The sequence below is a fragment of the Thunnus albacares genome, chromosome 12 (assembly GCF_914725855.1).
Source record: "Thunnus albacares chromosome 12, fThuAlb1.1, whole genome shotgun sequence".
NCBI lineage: Eukaryota > Metazoa > Chordata > Actinopteri > Scombriformes > Scombridae > Thunnus > Thunnus albacares.
Window position 1 is genome coordinate 20997589 of NC_058117.1, and position 20641 is coordinate 21018229.

The 20641-nt window shown below is 40.7% G+C and overlaps 2 protein-coding genes across 2 annotated transcripts; both read left to right on the forward strand.

The window, feature by feature from the left end:
- The first annotated feature begins 4 nt into the window (after window positions 1–4).
- On the forward strand, window positions 5–8424 carry samd7 (sterile alpha motif domain containing 7). The gene is made up of 9 exons (XM_044367046.1): window positions 5–1309; window positions 4545–4686; window positions 5008–5131; window positions 5363–5487; window positions 5598–5679; window positions 5855–6531; window positions 6631–6746; window positions 6837–6947; window positions 7553–8424. Exons 2-9 carry the CDS (start codon window positions 4584–4586, stop codon window positions 7787–7789), a joined length of 1575 nt encoding a protein of 524 aa, XP_044222981.1. The 5' UTR covers window positions 5–1309; window positions 4545–4583; the 3' UTR covers window positions 7790–8424.
- Window positions 8425–9007: 583 nt separating this feature from the next.
- On the forward strand, window positions 9008–19326 carry sec62 (SEC62 homolog, preprotein translocation factor). The gene is made up of 8 exons (XM_044368708.1): window positions 9008–9081; window positions 12926–13034; window positions 13944–14049; window positions 14939–15140; window positions 15895–15990; window positions 16127–16187; window positions 16296–16415; window positions 17676–19326. Exons 1-8 carry the CDS (start codon window positions 9046–9048, stop codon window positions 18224–18226), a joined length of 1281 nt encoding a protein of 426 aa, XP_044224643.1. The 5' UTR covers window positions 9008–9045; the 3' UTR covers window positions 18227–19326.
- Window positions 19327–20641: the final 1315 nt, after the last annotated feature.

A 20641-nucleotide genomic window follows, 5' to 3' on the forward strand; every position in this document is an offset into this window, starting at 1 on the left:
AAAACATCTCAAACAACAGATTTAAATATGGATTTGTTTTAGATTCCAATCATAAAAATTAAACAAGTGATACAGTCTTCACTTCTCCAGCTGGTCAGAGGCTCATTCAAGACGCAAGAGATTTGAAACCCTACAAGATGACAGGTGCCAATTGTTCATGAACCTAGTTCTGGCAGATTAGTGAAGACTCTCCTCAACTTCAATATTAGTCATCATTGCTAATCAGGGTTATAATCAGGCTTTGTGCGTTGCGTTCTCAGCCAAGGAATAGTTCAAATGCGTTGTTGAGTGTGTCTCAAAGAATTCAGGCAGTTATGGAGGAAAATTTAGGTCCTATCTGTTACCACATGCAGTAGGTGTACCCACCAGTCTATATGTGTAAGTAACCCCTAACTCTCCAAAAGCTCTTTACTGTCCTGCAGACTGTAGAGGGAGATCTAAGTACCTCGCTGCCCCCCTCCACTGCATGTCTGGTGTTTAGCAAAATAACCACTCAGCCCACTGTTTGTGCATACCTATTTGCCCACAAGGCATTAAAGAAAACATACTTCAAAGTGCAGGCCCATGCTGTAAGCGGTTGGTGAGCACAAACTGTCAGATTAAGAGGTCTGAGAGGATGATCCAGCCAACATTTAGTCGGATTTCTAGCAAATTACCACCAAGCATGTTTGGGTCAACCCCCTGGCACCCTAGGGAGCGCAATACTTCTGACACCCAAACTAGACATATGAAGAAAAACAAAAACAAGACTGATCTCTTGGATTTTTAATGTCTACACTCAGCATCATGTAGCTTCTCTGCATGTGGCTCTAGAGCAGCTATGGGGGGGTTGGCCATTTTGCCACTGGAAAAGGAAGCTAAGCATTTAGGTGTCTTAACTATGGCCTAAAGTGCTAACAAGGGATTAGTGAGGTAAACGTTGAAAGAGGTTTAGCACTCCATGCTTAGGACCAGTGCTGCTTCAGTAATTACACATCAGTTGCAAGGTGCGGCAAGTAGTTGGATGGGAGATCATAGTGATGTCAGGACAGGGAGGGCTTACCGAAGGAGATAAGGCCAGCTAATGGAGATGAAATGAATCGGTATTTAAAAGGTCTTTTTTAGTTAAGGCAGTTAGCTGGCAGCAGACTGCACTCGGACCAGTTGGTTGGCTGGTGGGAGGCCATTTAGTTGGAAGTGAAAGAGCTTACAGAAGGTAGACTGACTCTGTGAGCTGTCCAAAGGTTTTTCATTTATATTTTTGACTTGTGTTTCCTCCTGAATTGGGACAAACGAGGTCCAAACTCTGCTCACTGGTGTGAACTTGAAGGTAAGTCAATTAAAATTTCTTTCAATATTCCCTGCTCACCTTCCATTATTCTTATACCTCTGTTATGACTGATGTGTGTAGGATATATTTTATGTTTTGTAAGTCACATTTACTTCTGTGTTATTCTTGTAAAGTCTCAATCTAAACAGTATAATCTTAAACAATATAAGTGTCTATTAACATTTCAGTATGTGAGCAAAATGTACAGAAACTAATTTAAAATCCAGGCAGATTTTACAGCCAAATATTTGCATCACAATTTTATAAAAATGCAGAACTTTCAAGTGGTAAATCTTGTCATGTAGAATGTAAATAAAAGGCGACTGATCCCTGAGTGAATGATTAATCTAGAGGCCAATGCGATTAGAGGAACAACCTTGAAATCTGTATAATTAACCTAATAATTAGTCCGGATTCTGTAAGTAGTACTTATGGAAATGAAAATAATGTTAAATGCGCGCTAAATTGTCATGTGATTAATTATGTCTACATGTGACTTATATACAGTATATATACAGTATATTAATTTATTATCACCACATTTTTCACCACTTTGTCATGTGAAATAATGACACCACAAGTAATTCTTCAGCTCACCACATGTAACTGACAGAATATGCATGATTTGAGCATGCATGTGTTGCATGGGGGGATTAGGAAGGGCCAGACAATACTTCTGTCTTGTCTGATATGACCTCCTCAGGGCTCCATCTAAGTCGTCAGCAATTTTTCCCTTTAATTCATTCTTGTAATGAGATTAACTAGGCAACAGCAAATCCAAGGAGTCCAATCCCCGGATTTGGCAGCTGCGGTGTGGCCTCTGCTTGTTAAGGAAATATGACAGGAGTTTTAGAGCTCACCTTTGGTGACAATTTCACTCACAAAATTCTGAAGCCACTTAAAATTTACATGTCATATTCTGTAACTATAAGATGTTTGAGTGGGGTCAGGGTTCAACAGGTCTCAAGCTACAACATGATTTTAGAGAACTCTGTTTGCTTTCCCCTATATGTTGCCAAATATGAAAAGAGATCTTTTGGAATGAATGAATGTTGCTTTGATAAGTGTTAGCTGTGTACAGACTTTGTAAGGGATTCCTCCAGTTGGCTCCTCCAGTCGTCTCTTTTCTTGGGGCAATATCCTGCTACAGTTTGTAATACTAATTTGTCTGAACGAGCCGCGAGCACTGCTTTACTTGATGAACAATTTCAGTAGAAATCAAACACATTTTTCTTGGTTTACAGCTTTATTTTTTCACTCTCAAGATGTAATCATTGAGTGTTTGAGCTATTGTTCATCCGCTCAAACTACAACGCCGAAAAATCCTAATCATCTTGAACTATGTACAATTGTTCACAGTGTCTCATAGGAAAGACTAAATCATTAACTCCCAGTGGAGTGTGTGTAAAGGCGATAATACATTACACAAAGCCCGGAGGCTCAGAGCTTAGTGCCCACTTGGGAATTACAAGCATATAAATGTTGAAATATGCTTCTTCTCGTTTGCTGATGCTAGCTGTTATGACATTGGGAGAGAAGGAGGTGGAAATAAGGTGCATGTGTTCGCACCACATAGCTCCACATAAACCGATTGCATCCCCAGATTTATCCCCAAGGTGTTTTTAGGACATCCTGGGAGCTAATGGAGGCTAATAGGCTTAGCACTTAGGGTGTATTGTCCGGGATGCTTACAGGCAAGGTTTGCTGAGGGTAAAACTCTAAACGTGCGGATTACCTCCAACACATCCCTTTAAAGTGCTGTATAGCCAGGACTTAGCTAATAGGATCGTGGGGGTAGCGGGGGCCTGGGAAGGTGGGGATGGGGGTTGGACAGACCAGCAAGGCGGTCTGCAGGCAGGTCAGCAGATGTAGCTAGCAGACTGTTGCAGGACTAACAGAGGGATTACAGCCCTCAGATTAAATGAGCTTCAGAGGGAACTTGAGGGACGGTGGATAATGCACAAGGCCTCAGGGCAAATCTTATGACTGCATTTTGCTGGGGGAGGGGACAGCAGAAATAATGTGGTACAAGTACATGTGCACAGATTACACATGTATTGTACAAAGTTTCATACAAAAATTTGGTTTGATTTATATCTTTGTCATATAAAATTTACAATTTTAAGAAGTATAAACTAATATCATGAGAGAAGTTGGTTGGGTAGTTTTTGCACGACTCTGATTCAGATTCTATCCACAAACACAATGCACACTGGTCTTGGATTAGCAGAACTGGATTATTACGCTGTCGTTTACAGTATCATATTTTGTAATGGGATTTCTGCAGTGTAGAGGGCTAATTGGAGGTGTCTAAGGCGATTGTGCTTGTGTACACAAGCTGCTGGCTCAGCCAAGAGCAATGTGGCCATTAGGGGTTTGCACAGTATGTGTGTCTTTTTATTGCAATACTTATGAGGACCTGCTGTGTTTACAAGGATAAATAGATGAGAAAAATCCTTAAATGTAGCACTTCTTTTGCTGGTCTTCACATGTTCATGTGTTAGAGTTAGGATTTGGATTTAGGGGTTAAATTTAAGTTTAGGATTAGGTTTACTTTACGGTGAGGGTTAAAGTTGGTTTAAGATTAACACTTAATGCTATGGTTGAGGTAAGAGGTGAGAGTGAGGGTTAAAGGTTAAGGTAAGGTGCAAGTGCATGGATCTCACATTGGCATTGGTTAGGGTTATACGTCTCCCCTTTGTTATCTATTTCAGTTTACTCTCTGGGAAGACATTAATGTCAAAGCTCTGCAACAAGAAGAAATCCTCTGTTCCATTGAATTAAAGTTTGCTGGTAGAATAAAAACATGTGTTTTGCCCACATTTGTTAATGTGTAGTATGTGATGACGATGTTCTGTGAGACATAATGATCTGTTTGTGAGATATTTTAGCATAATTATATATTATGGAGCAATGGCAGTCTAGCGCAAAGTTCAGTGACCTTCAACACCTCTTTAATGTATAGATCATTGCTGCACCCTAGTGGCAATGATAAGAAATTACAAAATTCCTACAGAGGCGCTTAGATGGTACAATTGCTGCATCTTTTAACATATCGGTATCTGAGTGATTAAAAACTCCTACATTCATTAATTTTTTCATTTTCTAGGAATTTACAATTCACAGTTACAATGTGTAATATGATCTTATAGTAACTAATTTGTCAAACTTTGTGCTACCCGTTCCATTTTCCAGATTTTAACTTGAACCTCTTTTTAAACTTGAACTTCAACAGTGATTCGCGTGGAGGTCAAAGGTCGTGTGTGTGTGTGTCATGACCCCACGGGAGCAGCTGAGGAAGATGACAGCACTGGGAGAGCAGGGGGCTTTGGATGAGAAGCACTGGTATCGTCTGGTCAACGGCATGTCGGCTGGAGGTGAGAACGGAAACAGATAAGACTAAGTGACATGACAATATAAAATCTGGCAGGTGTCTTTTTCTTGGAATCTGAAATTACATTTTTAAATAAAGATATTAGTTATGTATGTGAAAGTAAATTTATCGCTTCTTGAATTTACAAATTTCTTGACACATCTAAATTGTGCAAATTTCACCCCAATCTGGAGCTCCAAATGGGTTAAAACGACATTGTGATGTGGTGTGACATTGATTTTAGTGTTGTTACCTGGTGTCATGAGATTCTCAGTCACGCCTGCAGTCTCCAGCGTTCACAGTCGGAGCATGTCTTTTCTTGCAGAGCTGAGGCACAGGCAAGAGATGATAATGAGAAACCAGATGGCCATGGCTCCACAGATCCTCACCCAGGGGCAGCAGAGGTTGCAGGGGGTCCCGACACAGTTCGAACCACGCTTCATGGAGAGGTGCGTTTGTGAATTCGCTCTAAAATCCAAAATAATAGTTCTCTGGAAAAAATACACCCCTGAGAATAGTTACAGGCGCTGGAGGGAAGAAGACATGGCTACTTTAAGGCTTGAAAGGAAATTCTGATGCTCTTTTCTGTGGATTAAAAAAAATAGCAGCTATTGAAAATGCAAACAGTTGATTGTCTGTTTATTAATAGCCCTTTGATATCATATTCCTTTCCCTATCAGGGAGTTGGTCCCCCCCAATGAGATGGTACCTTCTGATGCCAGACAGATGCACATGGCACCTCACCTGGGTCCACCTCTTACCCCACATGCTAGTGTCCTGCCTGGGAGAGCTTTCCCTGGAGCAGGTGAGCATGGCCCAATGCACATTCATGCCTGAGAGAATTTCCAGCCTGTCCATATAGATTTAAGGAATGTGAATGAGGATTAACAACCCATTTTTCTTTCTTTTTCTCAGCCGGCTATGGCTTTTTGCCCTCGGAACCCATGGAAACAGTTGCCCGGCGACAGGAGCTCATTCACAAGCAAAATATAGCCAGGTAGAGCGTGCAACATCAGTATCTGACATTCCACCTACACACGAGTCTGCATCAGACATTTTATGCTTTCTCAAAATGTATTTAGCCCCCTCTGCTTTAGCAAAGTGTGATATTTTTATTCCATCTTTATTTTTGAACAAATGTGTCTAAAATATTTGTGTATGCTCCTGTTCAGAATGGAGATGAATGCCATCCTGCATCAGAAGGAGCTGGAGAACGCCCACCAAAAGGGACTGATGGGAATGGAAAACCCCATGTCGTACCCCTCCAACCCCATGGCGTTCAGAGGCCGTCAGCGCATGCCAGACGGCCACGACGTCTTCGTCCACCGTCCCACCTTGGATGAACTTCACTCCAACAGCATACTCATGTCAGCCAGCCCTTACCCACCAATCAGCACGCTGCACAGAGAGAGGGGACGCAGGGCGGGCAGAAGGCCGACCGCTCACAAGAGCGCAGAGAGCCACGTGGCCAACCTGAAGGGCCAAACTGAAGATAAAAGTGTAGAGCAGAGCCCAGGGGCCACATCAGGGGAGGAGAAAGAGGTGGAGGCAAAGGGCGACATGGGCGAGGAGTGCGCCGCCAGCAAGACGCATCATCAAGCCAAAATAGACTCTGAACTCGCCACGGGAAGCAGGAAGAACTACAAAGAGGGGGAGCCAGGCCTGCGTAAAGCCTGTGTTAACAGCCAAGATGGGTGCTCAGATGTGGCCAACAGCAGCGCAAATGACAAAGACATAACAAGCCAATGTTCAGCTTTCCAGGACAAATTCATGTATCCCTCAGCTGGTGGAGCCCTCACAGGCATGCCTTACATGTTCCCAGTCCCTGGAAATGGTTTCCTCCCACCTGGTATGTTTGAAAAATAAAAATCTACAGCTTGATTTTAACACTTTTAATTCCTTTTCTTTAAAGCAATGATTTTAACAATATGAATTCTTTGTTTTCCAGGTCCGCCGAATCTCTTTCTAAATGGTGATGAGGTGCCTGAGGACATACGGAAGTGGACAGTGAATGATGTTTACAACTTTATCAACAGTATACCCACATGTTCAGAATACGCTCAGGTTGGTATCTGCGGTTTTCTGTCATTGTTTCATCTCCATTCTTTGTGCTGTGTCTTTGTTGTGTTAATGTGAAATAATGTCACTCTGCAGACATTCAAGGACCACATGATTGACGGGGAGACACTTCCCCTCCTCTCAGAGGAGCACCTACTGGACACACTGGGGCTCAAGCTTGGGCCGGCTCTTAAGATCCGCTCACAGGTAAAGAAACACTTCATAAACCCCACAGGGAAATTTGTCTTGAAGCCAGGTGAAACATAAAACACACAAATTTTAATATATGACATATACAACATAATTTAATGCATAAAAGCATAAATATGTGCTTCAACCTACATACGCTCACATAAAAACAATATACATAGACTGTGGCCGAGCTCTGAAAAGTTGTAGTTTCAGACATAAAAGAAAGAAATATTCAGACTGGACCTCCATTAATAATACAATATAATGTAATCCAATACATCAACAAATTACAATACAGTTGAATTAACACCTTTCTGGCACAGTCTCAACATAATTTGAACATTACATAACAGTAGGATATGTCAGTGGAATAATTTCCTGGTTGCATTGCACTTTTCCAGGGGGTGATAGCTTGTGTAGCTCATTAACTTAATCATATTCATTACCATTAATACTCTGTGGTGTTTAGTTGAGTTTATTTGTAGAGCACAGTATCATATAAGCAATTCAAAGTGCTTCACAGAGTGATAATATATGATATATATATATACACACACACAAATCAGCTGGCAGACTGTTCCATATTTAAATATGTGTCAACTTTCTTTATGGCTCCACAGGTGTCCAGGCGCCTGGGCAGCATGTTGTACATGATGAACCTGCCGCTCTCCACCCCCACCCTGCAGGCCACTCCTGAGAAGCCTGTGGATCACTCGTCAGAGATCGGCTCCCCAGTTAACTGCAACAGCGAGGAGATGTTGGCAAGTCCAAGAGACCCTGATGTCCTCAAGTCCACAGAGCACCTTCATGAGACAGAAAACAATTCCCCTCCATCTGCCAGCAGTGAGACAGCCTGATCAGTGATGATATTATGGAAATATGAGGACACATGCAAAACTGACCAGGATGAATCTGCGCCTACAGCACTGCCTGATAAACTGCTGCTGCCCCAGTGTTGTTTACATGATGATTTACTGGATTGAAAATGCTTTTTTACTATTTACTACTGCTGCCTGGGCTTATGATACACAGGTCCACAAGACCTAAGTGTCTGCTAAATATTTGTATTTGACATATATTTTTATGTATCTGTAAAAGTGGAGTGAAACTGATGATGATTTTGAGTTATGAGGAGCTAAGAAGGTCTTATATATTTTTTTGGGCCTAAGTCTCCAAACGTCTGATTGTAGCTTTAAATTCAGTTTGGATTTATGTTAAGCTGCTATGTGTCATTTTCTTAGTGGGTCTGCACGAGGACCTTAGAAACCATATGGGGATGGTTTTATAATCAAATAATGAAATACTTGTGTGTGTCCTTTGGATTTGGATGTTTGATACCTTTTTGGTTATGTTTGTTTGTTGAATGGATTGGAAATAAAAGTGTTTTTCTACACAGGAACCTGTAGTACTGTCTTACTCTCATCATAAGGAATAAATATGTCAAGACCAAGAATCACATATTGTCAATGGTGGAATGTTAATGTAAGTGCATCTACTCAAGTACTGTACTTAAGTACAATTTTGAGGTATCTGTACTTTACTTGAGTATTTCTATTTTGTGCCACTTCATACTTCCACTCCACTACAGGGATATATTGTTTTTTTACTCTGCTACATTTATTTCACAGCTATAGTTACAGGTTACTCTTCAGATAAATCTTATATATGTCAATTATTTGTTATATAAGTGTTGTTGTAGATTTGACTTGTCAACAGTGGCCTATAAGGTGTTAAAATTAGCTCTAGCTTGAAAACATTAAATGTTGCATACATGTACACATCAGTGAACAGTGATATTTATTTTTATTTTTTTTTTACATTTTTTGTGGAAAAACATGTCAGACAAAAATTATTATTGCAAGCAGAGGATTTTATGTCCTAAAACATGTCTGGATGGGATCTTTACGTAATATTTTGAATGCAGGATTTTTACTTTTACTTAAGTAAAAGATCTGAGTACTTCTTCCACCACTGCATATTTTAAGAAAGAACATGTTGTCTGTCTGCGTCTCGTTATGAATGAAATCGCCTTAATCGCTTATTCTCGCGATACTACACGGCTGTATGCGCGCGCGCCGCCTCGCGCACGTCGGAGGAGCTGAGTTGGAGGATCATGGCGGAACGCAGGAGGCACAAGAAACGGATCCAGGTAACATAATTTGATTCATTAAAAATTACTGCCTTTACTGAGTGGAGGACAACATACAAACATCACACGCTGGATTATGACCTGTTGCGGGATGTTTGTTAACGGCAGCATCCTCGTGAGGAGCCATTAAAAGACGGCAGATGAATCTAGATGATGGCTAACGGTAGCTAGCATTAGCTGGCTGGTGAAAATAAATGTCAGTATTTCTGTTTGGATGAGGCATTTCTGTAGCTGGTTATCGGCTTTTCCACTAGTAGCACACACGCTGGTCTTCGCAGGAAAGCTGTTGTAATTGTTGGCCACTGAGCTGTCCCACCAGTCAACCGTTTTGTGCGTGATTGAGCTGGCAGTAAACGTTTTTGTGGCTAAGCTGCGTCAGCTCTAAGCAGACGTGTTTACATAATGTGAGCCAATCTGTGGGAATTTTAATTAATGAGTCAATACGTTGCATCATAATGCTCCTTATTGTGCAGGTATCAGACAGTCAGTGAGGACACAAGAGCGCTTTTAAGTCAAGAAGTGAAGATTTAACGCTGCTAAAGTAAAACGCAACAGTTTATAGAGTGGCATCACTCGACTGGATGTAATAATCATGTCAATAGTTTGAACTGTGGATCCCAAATCCTTTCCTTAAAAAAAAACAACAAAAACCCAGACATTTCTGATCTAGTCGCACCATCATAATCATTCACTGATGACCACAACTCCACATTAATTTGATTATTTGTTAGTCACGTAGAGAGAACATAATGTTTATATCCCAAAACAAGAACAGAAGCTCAGCTCAGCTGTCCACTGATAATGATGCTGAAAGATCCCCTCCAGACATGTTTGAAGACTCTGCTTTGACAAATAATGTGTGTCTGATATGGTTGCTCCACAAAAAAAGTTCAGTTACTTCCTTAAAAATTCTTAAAGTCTCCCTCCACTCAAAAATATGTTTCTTCTTGTTCCTATAGTTGGATGTTTGAGCTTCTCTGTGCAGAATGATGTATGTGCAGAGTTGGACACTAGAAGACTGTTTTCACATTCATCTACTGAAAGTGGAAAGTTTCCTCTGAGCTCACAGAAAATCAGAGTTGAAGGTGAAGACCTTCGGGCATGGTTTGTGACATCACAACTAGTTTGGAGCCAATCCTGGTCCGGTATTCAACTTACACAAGTGCGATTTGGAAACTTGAAGCCTCCAGTGCACAAACACTGAGAATAGACTTTACAGTGAAGAAGGAGACATCTTGTGTCCAGCAGTTAAACTTCTGAGATGAGAAGTATTTGCATTTTCATAGATTCTGGATTTTAATGAAGGAGCATGGATAAATGTAGTTTTAAGGACTTTGTTTGTGGAAAAACCATTGTAGACAAAAATGATTATTCATATTAGAGTACTTATATACGTCTTAAAACATGTCTGGACATGTACTTATCCTCCCTTCTCATTAAAAATCCAGAATCTGTGAACATGTAAATATTTTCCTTTTCAAAAGTTTAACTGCTGGACACAAGATGTTTTCTACTTCACTGAAAAATCCTCCGTCTATGTCCTCTGAAGACTTCAAGTTTCCATATACCACGTGTTAAGCTGCATATTGGACCACGTTTGGCTCCAAAATAGTTGTGATGTCACTAAACATTCTCGTAGGTCCACACCTTAAACTCTGATTTTCTGTGAGCACAGAGAAACTTTCCACTGTCAGCAGATGAATGTGAAAACAACCTTCTGGTGTCAAACTCTGCACATACATCATTCTGCACAGTGAAGCTCAAACATCCAAATGAAATAAATAGAATAAAGACATATTTTTGAGTGGAGGAAGTACTTTAAGATCCAGATTAGCAAAAACTGTGATTAGGGTCCTCTCTGAGTATGATAATGTGCTTGCAGTTATCATTCAGACATATTGTGCTATAAAGCTGCAAGCAAAGATAAGCTGAACAGTTTTCAATCCATGAGATGCATGGTGAAAATTATGTTTTTTCCTGTTGCAAGATACCGAACCATCCAGTATTGCAAAATCCACCCAGTTGCCAGGTAGATCCACCTACTTAAAGCTAACCTTGTCCTTAGTGTTTTGTTGTTGATCTAAATCAGGCAGACAAAATATTAGAAACACCTCTCAAGATAATTCAAAACAATTAAACAGCACCACGAACTACAGCCTTCAAGTTAATTGCAAGCTGTTGTTTTAGACTACATTACTTTTCACCAGGTGCACCTAACAAACTGGCAGCTCAGTTATGTTCTCTTGCCTATTGGAGTTCAGTTACATAATAACACATACTGTTATCTCATTTCTGAGCGGACCGCAACCAAAGAGGCCTCCCAACATCATCACTCTACATTACACAACAGTTGTCTCCTTGTTTTCTGACATGATTTCTCCTGATTAGTTCAGCACTGCTTACCTTTGTGTATTTCTAGTCAAAACTGTTACTTAGATATGGCCAGTCCTTTGGTCTTGCTGTGGCGCTCTAGCCATCAGGCATCCCAAACCTGAGAGTTGATTTTCTATGTGGCCACACAGTCACAAGCTAATCCCCTCGTGATGAAGCCAGGTAGATCATATAGACGGTGACAGGGGGCTTTCCGTTTAGGGGTTTCATGTAACCGAGCGGTGTGACTGATACCTGCTTCTTTAAACAAAGGCTTGTTTGAGGGCTTCGTCTTCCTCGCGTTGCTGGCCGGAGCCAGCTGGACCGAATAAAGCTGCACTGAATCTCATTGAGCTGATGCACTCATTCCCTCCTGTGTTGGCATGTGGTTCAGTGCTGCTGGCAGGAGAGCAGACAGTGCAGATGTTGTGAGAAACGAGGATGAGTTGGAGGAAGATTTGGGGGACTTCTTTTATTGCAACAGATACTCTTAATGCTTTGCAGCCTTTCATTCAGCCTCAGGGATTTCATGTTTATGTGATAAACAATTTTTAGGCACCAATCTAAGATATAATCACTAGAAAGGGAAACATTAGAGTGTTGTGTGAGGAGTACTGATGGGAGAGTGAGTTTTCAGAGCTGGAGATCCCAGCACACCCTTCAGGTAGAGATGTTATGTTCATAATGTGCCAGTTGAATCTTGCTAATTGCCACTTTAAATGTTTTATGAACTTTGTGAAAATTAAAACCCTGTTGCAACTTTTTTTTTTTTTCTTTTACCGAAATGAAGCAGTTTACCGAGGGTCATCCTAACTTTTCTTTTTCCGTTACAAGGCGTGATCACAATAAAAGCAACACTTAAACTGTGCAATACAAATGCCAAAATCCTGACAAAAAGTCTGAGAGGTGTTGATTCAACACTCATCATTATTCAAAACATAGTTTGTGGTGTTTTATTGACAAAGTATCAGGTACAACAATACAAATTAGACAGCACCAGTAGTTTTTTACAGGGTTACTGCATTTTTATATACAATACAGGTGTTGTTTGTACATGTCTGTGGTAACTTGTGATGCAGTAACGGCTGGATAATATTACCTAAAATCTATTTCATGATTAATTGACACCTTTAACTTGACAACAATACATACAGTAATATGATGACCTTTGTAATAAGTGAATGCATTATTTTTCCTTACTTCTATTGGCTTATTTCTGATATGTTCGTACTGATTGATTTAAATTATGAAAATATTAACTAGACTGCAAGCTGATTGCAAACTTCTGGTTAGATGTCACTGGCTGCTGTAACTATTCTCAGCTTAATTATATAAGGTTTGTACATTTTGTTCAAATTAAGAGATCCCTAAATTTGGCAGTTTGCTAAATTTGGTTTATTATCCAGCCAAAGATGTAGCTGAAATATTTACTTTGTGTCCGTCTGCATCTGTATGTGTTTGTCTGGCCCCGCAGGAGGTGAGCGAGCCCACCAAGGAGGAGAAGGCGGTGGCCAAGTACCTCCGTTTCAACTGCCCCACCAAGTCCACGAACATGATGGGCCACCGGGTCGACTACTTCATCGGTTAGTGCTCGTCTGTGGGATGTGAGGCAACAAGCAGATATGTCAACACACGACACCTGCGCAACGGGTGGAGCGTGAATCAAGACATGACTGTCAAAAACCTGCCTTCTGTTTGCTGTCCAACACACAGAAGGGACGTGTTTACTGAACGATGATTCATCACAGTTTGATGTTGTCACAGTAAATTAAACCAGTGCTGTTTTTGGGTTATAAGTCATTATTTTGGGGGGTAAAATCTGCCACATTAATGCAAAGTTGTCAAATTCTTCAACACAGCTTCAGTCTTGTCCCACACAGATAGATTTGTCTTGTTCTATGACACAGCAGAAGACATTTGTCAGTTTTTAGGAAATGCCGTTTACTCAATAGTTGTGAAATTGCGTATTACTGCTGAGTCCTATTACTCATCATCATCATCATCACCACAAGACCTTGTCAGTGCTTACTGCTTACTGCTGTGGGCAGCCATATTTGTCTGTCTGTAGCCCTATAGCACTGCCTCAGGCCTTTATTCTAGTTTCTTACATTATTCTTCTAATCAGATAATTACTTCAATACTTAAACATACTTCTACTTATCAAATGAAGGGATGATGAGACATTCTTAATGTTAAAAAAAGAGGAAATCTGACTGGATCTAAATTACTGCCATCAGTTCTGTCTAGAATGCAGTTTTTAGATGATCAAGAATCTAATTAATAGATTGGATGTGCATTAACTGAGTGCATTTATAATTCAACACAGGCTATAAAATGTTTTGCACTAATGGCAATTTTTCAGCTGATCAATACTATAAAAACGTTGTTAACCAGGATAACCACAGCATGACATTTTGATACAGTGCCAGCACTACTCTTTATGTTGTTTTTTTTGTTTTTTTTAAATGTCCGTCTTTGTGTCCCTACATCAGCCTCCAAGGCTGTGGACTGTCTGCTGGACTCCAAATGGGCCAAGGCTAAGAAGGGAGAGGAGGCGCTCTTCACCACCAGGGAATCTGTGTTGGATTATTGCAACAGGTTAGCTGATCATCGCACGCTGCCGGGCCTCAGACATTGTAGATGGATAGTGTGACTGTGTCATGTAGGATTTTATTAGAAAAGGTATCTGAGCATGTGACATATACACTTACAATACAGTTACTGGCTTGTAAGGCTGCAACTAACGATTATTTTCATTATCTGAGTATCTGCCAATTATTTCTTGATTCTTCATTTAGTCTATGTAAAAAAAAAGCCTGTTATAATTCCCCACAATCCAAACAGATGTATTCAAATGTCTTATTTTGCCTTATCAACAGTCCAAAACCCAAGAATGAGAGTTTACTGTCATGTGTGACACATAAAAGCTTCAAATCCTCACATTTGAGAACCTGCAACCAGCACATTTTAGCATTTTCTTCTGAAACAATGATTAAAACGATTAATCAATCATCAAAATAGTTGCAGATTAATTTTCTGTCAATAGGCTAATTGATTAAACAACTAATCGTTGCAGCTCTAATTCTGTTTACTACCACAAAAGGCAAAGAGAAGTAACAAATAGTCACACTTGAGAAACTGGAATCAATTCATTTTTGGCAATTATGCGTAAGAAAATGATTTGAACAATTAATCAGCTATCAAAATAGTTATATCAAACAATCAAATAGTATTGATTCATTCTCTTTTGATCAATTAATCGACTGATCGCTATAGTAAGCTCTACTAGCGTGAAACAAAAATTTGACTTGAGTGATTAACTGTGAAGAAACCTGCAAACTCAAGGCTCAAATTTTTTGCATTTTTGGGAATAAAATCCTTCACATGACCCCTGAATCTGTGCACACTGACTGAGATTCCTTTGAACAGTAACGATCTGATCTTAATCAGTGTTTTATAACCAGTCGCTCTCCTCCTCCCACTGCAGACTCCTAAAGAAGCAGTTCTTCCACCGCGCTCTCAAAGTGATGAAGAAAAAACCAGAGAAAGACACCAAGAAGGAGAAGGAGAAAGAGAAAGAGAAAGAGAAGGCCAAGGGCGACAGCAGCAAAGAGGAGGAGAAAAAAGGAAAGAAGGAGAAAGAGAAGAAGAAAGAGTCCGAGGCCGGGGAAACCAAGAAAGAGAAGAGCGTACGTCACCGCCAGTGTGAACACTTTCACTCTCGTGTCCTGACAAGATAGTGCTATCACAGTCGGAGGTTAAAATGTCTCCACAGAGCAAACAGGCTTTACACCAGTAATGAAACGACAGTTATACGGCAAAAATAAGAGAAGCAATAAATACATAGTTGATGATCACGGCACAAAAAACTGGCTGGAAAAGGGTTGAGCTTTTTAAAATGCGTCAGCAGCTTTTGATGGATTTTTCTCCGCTGAGCTCAATCTGAAACGGCGTCATCAGTGTCGAACAGTTCACCGACTCCCCCAGACTGACTGCAGCTCTTTATCTATGCTTTATGACCGGCTAGAGTCATGTTGACCTAGTTGATTTGATCGGGCCTCCTAACCTGACAGTAAATGGCTGGATATTGACGTTAAGGTTAAAGTACATGTCGAGACAGATCTTTAAAAGTCTTGGAAAGAAGAAGCTCAGTCATGTTTACATGGTGTCAGATCTGGGACAGTGAAAAGAGAAAGTATGACTGAGTGACAGATTATCAGGTTAGGTTACATTTTACGGGCCAATATGAATTTTTTTTTAATGGTGTGATCATCCAGATCATGTTGCGTTCACTTTCTACTAACAACAGTCAAAAACTTACAGCGAGGATAAAGAAAATGATAAAGTTCTAGTTCATGGTTTTCTCACCAGCAAAAAATATTTTGAGGATATAAAACATTTTATTTACAATATATGATTATCTATCGTTGTATATTCTCACAGGATGACAGTCCTGGGAGCCCCAAGAAGAAGAAAGAGGTGAAGAAGAAGTTTAAATTGGAGCCTCATGAGGATCAGCTGTTCCTGGATGGAAATGAGGTGAGCGGGTTTACAGGATGACACGTAGGAGAGAGAGAGCTCTGTGTGTGTGTGTGTGCGTGTGCGTGCGTGTGTGCGTGTGTGTTCACCTGAACGGCGATAAAAATACAATACACCTCTTGTCTCGTCTCTTCAGGTGTACGTGTGGATTTACGATCCCGTCCACTTCAAGACGTTTGCCATGGGATTGATACTGGGTGAGTCAGTGGTTGAAAATCATAAGCACGGTAATCTGTTGCAGGTCGCAGCTGATTTTACTTCTCTGTACTCACAACATCTGTCCACGTTTGTTTTCTGTTTTTCAGTCATTGCAGTGATAGCAGCCACGCTGTTCCCACTGTGGCCAGCAGAAATGCGTGTAGGCGTTTATTATCTAAGTGTTGCAGCCGGCTGCTTCGTGGCCAGTATATTGCTTCTTGCTGTTGGTAAGTACACATACGTCATAAATAATCTCATAAGACAATGTTTATTCAGAATATTAAATTTGAAAAAAGTGGGGGTCGTCTTATATTTGAGGACGAGACAATTAGATGCTTACAAGATCAGATGTCCTTTTTGAATAGAGAGTCCACCGCTGTAACCGGCTCCTACAGAGAGCGTTGCATTATGGGTTGTTTGTAGCCTTATTGTCGACTAGCTAGCAAGTGTCTTCAAGTCTGTTTATAGTGAGTCTGTCAGTCAGCACTAAAAGTGTTTTGTTAGATCAGTTTAACCTGCAGAAGCGTCTGAAGGCTCATGTAACGTGTTTTTCTGCCTCAGAGGAAATAAATTTCATAACGAGTGAAAGCGAATCCACATCGTCTCCCAACGTCTTTGCTGCAGAAACGCACCGCGGACTGAATCATCTGTCAATTACTGCTGTCACAGATGATGATGAGGAGGTCAAACAGATAGAAACAGTCTGAAAAATGCAAACTGACAGGAGAGTGTGCAACAAGATAGACAAATTTGAGATTTGCATTCTTCTTTAAGATAATAATTCACTTCTACAAGAGAAAAGGCTTCAAGGTTGAGGACTCTCTTCTTCTTGGATTAACGGAAAACATTCCCAACAGGACGAGTCTGAAAGTGGGTAGTATCTTTAAAAAGTATTTTTTACAAAAACAGCTGTTGTCATCTTATATACACGGGACAATATGGTACTTTAGGAGCCCCTAAAAAAGTTTTTAAAGTTCTTGCAAGACCGTCAAGATCATCCAGAGTAGGCGTTCGTTCATGGTCAGAATTCATGGTCTGTGAAGATCGATAACATTGTAATTTGTGTCTTAAAGCACCAGGTCTAAATATAAATAAACATTTTTAGCATAGGTTCCACATTAAAAGCCTTATATATGTAGGAAATAGTAGTGCGACCAAAAAAGTATCCGCCATAACAAAATCTTCATGCAATACTAACATTTTGAAAGATGCATCATTCACATTAAAATTCTACAAACGGGGACGTTATATACGAAGTTGTGAAGATGTTCAGATATGTGCTGCTTTATAAAATAAACCTTTAAATTTCCGCACATTGAACAGAGCTGCAGACTCACATTGATTTCATAAATTAAAATGTCTTTTTGATTTATAACTGCTCACTCAGTTGTCATGTCAAAAAAAATAACGCTGTAATAGATTACGTGAGCAGTACCGGTATGCTGTAGTTGATAATTGATCTCACTGGTTGTTGTCTCTCTCCTCAGCCCGCTGTATCCTCTTCCTGATCATCTGGCTCGTGACCGGCGGGCGCCACCACTTCTGGTTCCTGCCCAACCTGACAGCGGATGTGGGTTTCATCGACTCGTTCAGGCCGCTCTACACTCACGAGTACAAAGGTCCTCGAGCCAGCAACAAGAAGGGCTCAGACAAGTCGGACGAGAAGGACAGCGGCGCCTCCACCAAGGCTCAGAAGTCGGACAGCGACGAGAAGTCGGACAGCGAGAAGAAGGACGGCGACGACGAGGACTACGACGAAGAGGACGAGAGCAAAGAGGCGGGGCCGGAGGAGAGTAAAGAAGCGGAGGGGGAGGGAACGGGGGCGGATCGCCACTCGGACACAGACAGCGACCGCCGGGAGGACGAAGGCTCGCAGCACAGCAACGGAAACGACTTTGAGATGATCACCAGGGAGGAGCTGGAGCAGCACACAGAGGAGGAAGAGGGAGAGGAGGAGGAAGAGGAGGAGGAGGAGGAGACGCAAGAGAGGAAAGAAGGGGGTGGGAGTGAGACTAAACCCCAGACTGCTGAAACATAAACTCTTACAATCCTGTCACACTCTACTTTTCTCTCTGTCCTTCCCTCCCTTCCTCCTGTGATCCCAGGACCTGCTAGTCCAGTCTCTCTGAGCCCACCGGGAGGAGGAGAGGCTCCCATCTCTTGTTGTTGAGATCTTCCACTAAACAGTACCGACAGACCAGTACCGGGATAGACACAGCGGTGAAAGTAAACGGCTATGACAATGGGGAAAAATGTATAAAAAAAAAAATATAGAAGCCTTACGGTGGATCTGATTCCTCCCACCCAAATGTTATTTATGCTATTAAGTAAAAAAAAAAACAAAAAAAAAAAACAAACTGCCACCGGACATGTTCGCCTGAGGAAGTTGTCACAAAAAAAAAACAAACCCCATCAGACCAACAAGAACTCTGATGGAGAGTTTTCATTTCTTTTTGTTTGTTTGTTTTCTTCTCCTCGATCTCTCGTGTCATTTCAACTCAAAACGTCTCTTGTTTTATTTATGTCCCTTTTCTTTGGTTAAAAACAGACCAGAAAGAGAACACATGCTGGTTTCTTGTCCCTCCTCCTTTTCATTTCATTTCATTGTCGTCTTTGAGCCCCAAGTTGTTGGTACAATCGCATTCATTTTTGGAGATTTTGGGGCACCTGATTTTTTTTTTTTTATCCTTTTTTTTTTTTTTTTTTTTGGGTCATCTCTGCCAGGAGCACACTTCACATCCTGTTAAATGCCAGCGAGTCTGATAACTTTCTCAGGCAGCACTTAAAGCAGCGCGTCTGCTTTTGTCAATGAAACCTGAACTAAGCCGGATGGACCAAATCTTGTCGTTTACTCAAAAGGAACCTAAAAAAAAAACAACAAATCGACCATTTTGTGGCTGGATAGAGTATTCGGAGAGCAGAACAGTACGAGGTACTTGCCATTTTCAGTAAAAAAAAAAAAAAAAAAAGCATTTTTTTATGGCTGATGATCATAGTGCAATCCTCCACACAGTCTGAAGTACTTCTAGTTCATGTTTAATAACGTGGGACTCATCTTTAAGAGTAAATGTGAGCAACTGGGACATAGCTGGCATACTTCATTTTCTTTATTTTTTTCTTTTTTTTTTTTTTTTTTTTTTTTTTAAAAAGGTTGCATTAAAGCTAGAAGATAACACATTCAGTGATTAACTGTCTATTTGCAAACAGAACCAGATAATAAAGTAAAGCAAATTAGTGCCAAACACGACTAATAATAATCTTATGCATGTTGATTTAATATGGACAGTTGAGTGTGAGCGAGGGGAGGGGGGGCAGGGAGGGGGCGGGGAGGGTTTGGTACATTTGTTCATTCATCAATTTTGTAACTGTGGTGTCAAACTCCAAACCTTTCACATCTTTAAATAAATAAAGAGGAGGGAAAAAAAAGCACAGCACAAGGTTGTTAGTGTGTAGCTAAACAAAGATTTTTTGGTCTCAATGAAACCGTTTAAAAAAAGAGTGTTTTTCGCACTTGACTCAACATCCGAAACCTGTCCTGTCTAGTCTCTCGCACAAGCTGTCGCGTGTGAAAACAGCTTCTTGAATCCAGCTCGCCGACTCAACGGTTGGCTGGCGGTCGCGGTCCAGCTCCACCCTGCAGGCGGGTTAGCCGAGGTCCAAGCTGATCCTTCACATCATCTCCTGGCTAGAAAATGTTTTAGGTGCTCTTTTTAGTCATAGCGAGGATTATATTTAAGTATAAAAACAGAAATGTATCATTTATATATGGATTCTATTGATATATCAAATATATACATACAATACTTACAGTCTATGAAACTGTAAAACTGTTTTTCCCTTTTCTTTTGTATTAGGAGGTATCATTTGTATTCCCCAGAGTGTTTGTAACACTCATTTTTGGTTTTTTTTATACGATTATGAGTTACAAAATGTCAAGATTGTACTCATTACTTAAAGGTAACATCTGGGATGAGACAGATAAGCAGCAGGAATTTGTTAGATACTGTATCTGCTTTTGTTTTTGTCAATTTTTTTTCTTTGTACGTTTGCCACCGTAACGTCGAATGTGTGATGTGGTCGGTTTGTTGTGCGTTCAGCGCTGCCACTTTTGTATTTCTCTCACAAAGTCTGGTCAGTCATTAACCTCGAGGTTATGAAACCAGTGGCTTGTGTAACACGGACAGCAGCGACCTGCCGTTTCCCACTTTCTCCGATGTGGCAAACTCTCTGTTCAGTGAAAGAATATTTTTAATATACTTCACTCGGCTTTCTGTACATTGTTGTCCATTTGTTTTGCCTAAAAACTGAAGTCACCTCGACTGTATTTAGTAGTTTTGTCTCCTGTAATCCCACTGACGTTTGTAGCTCTTTGACTTTACAATTCTCACAACGTCATGTTGTTGCTCTTGTTTACTTTCTAGTATCTTTGTTTTGTTTTGTTTTCCCCAACGGG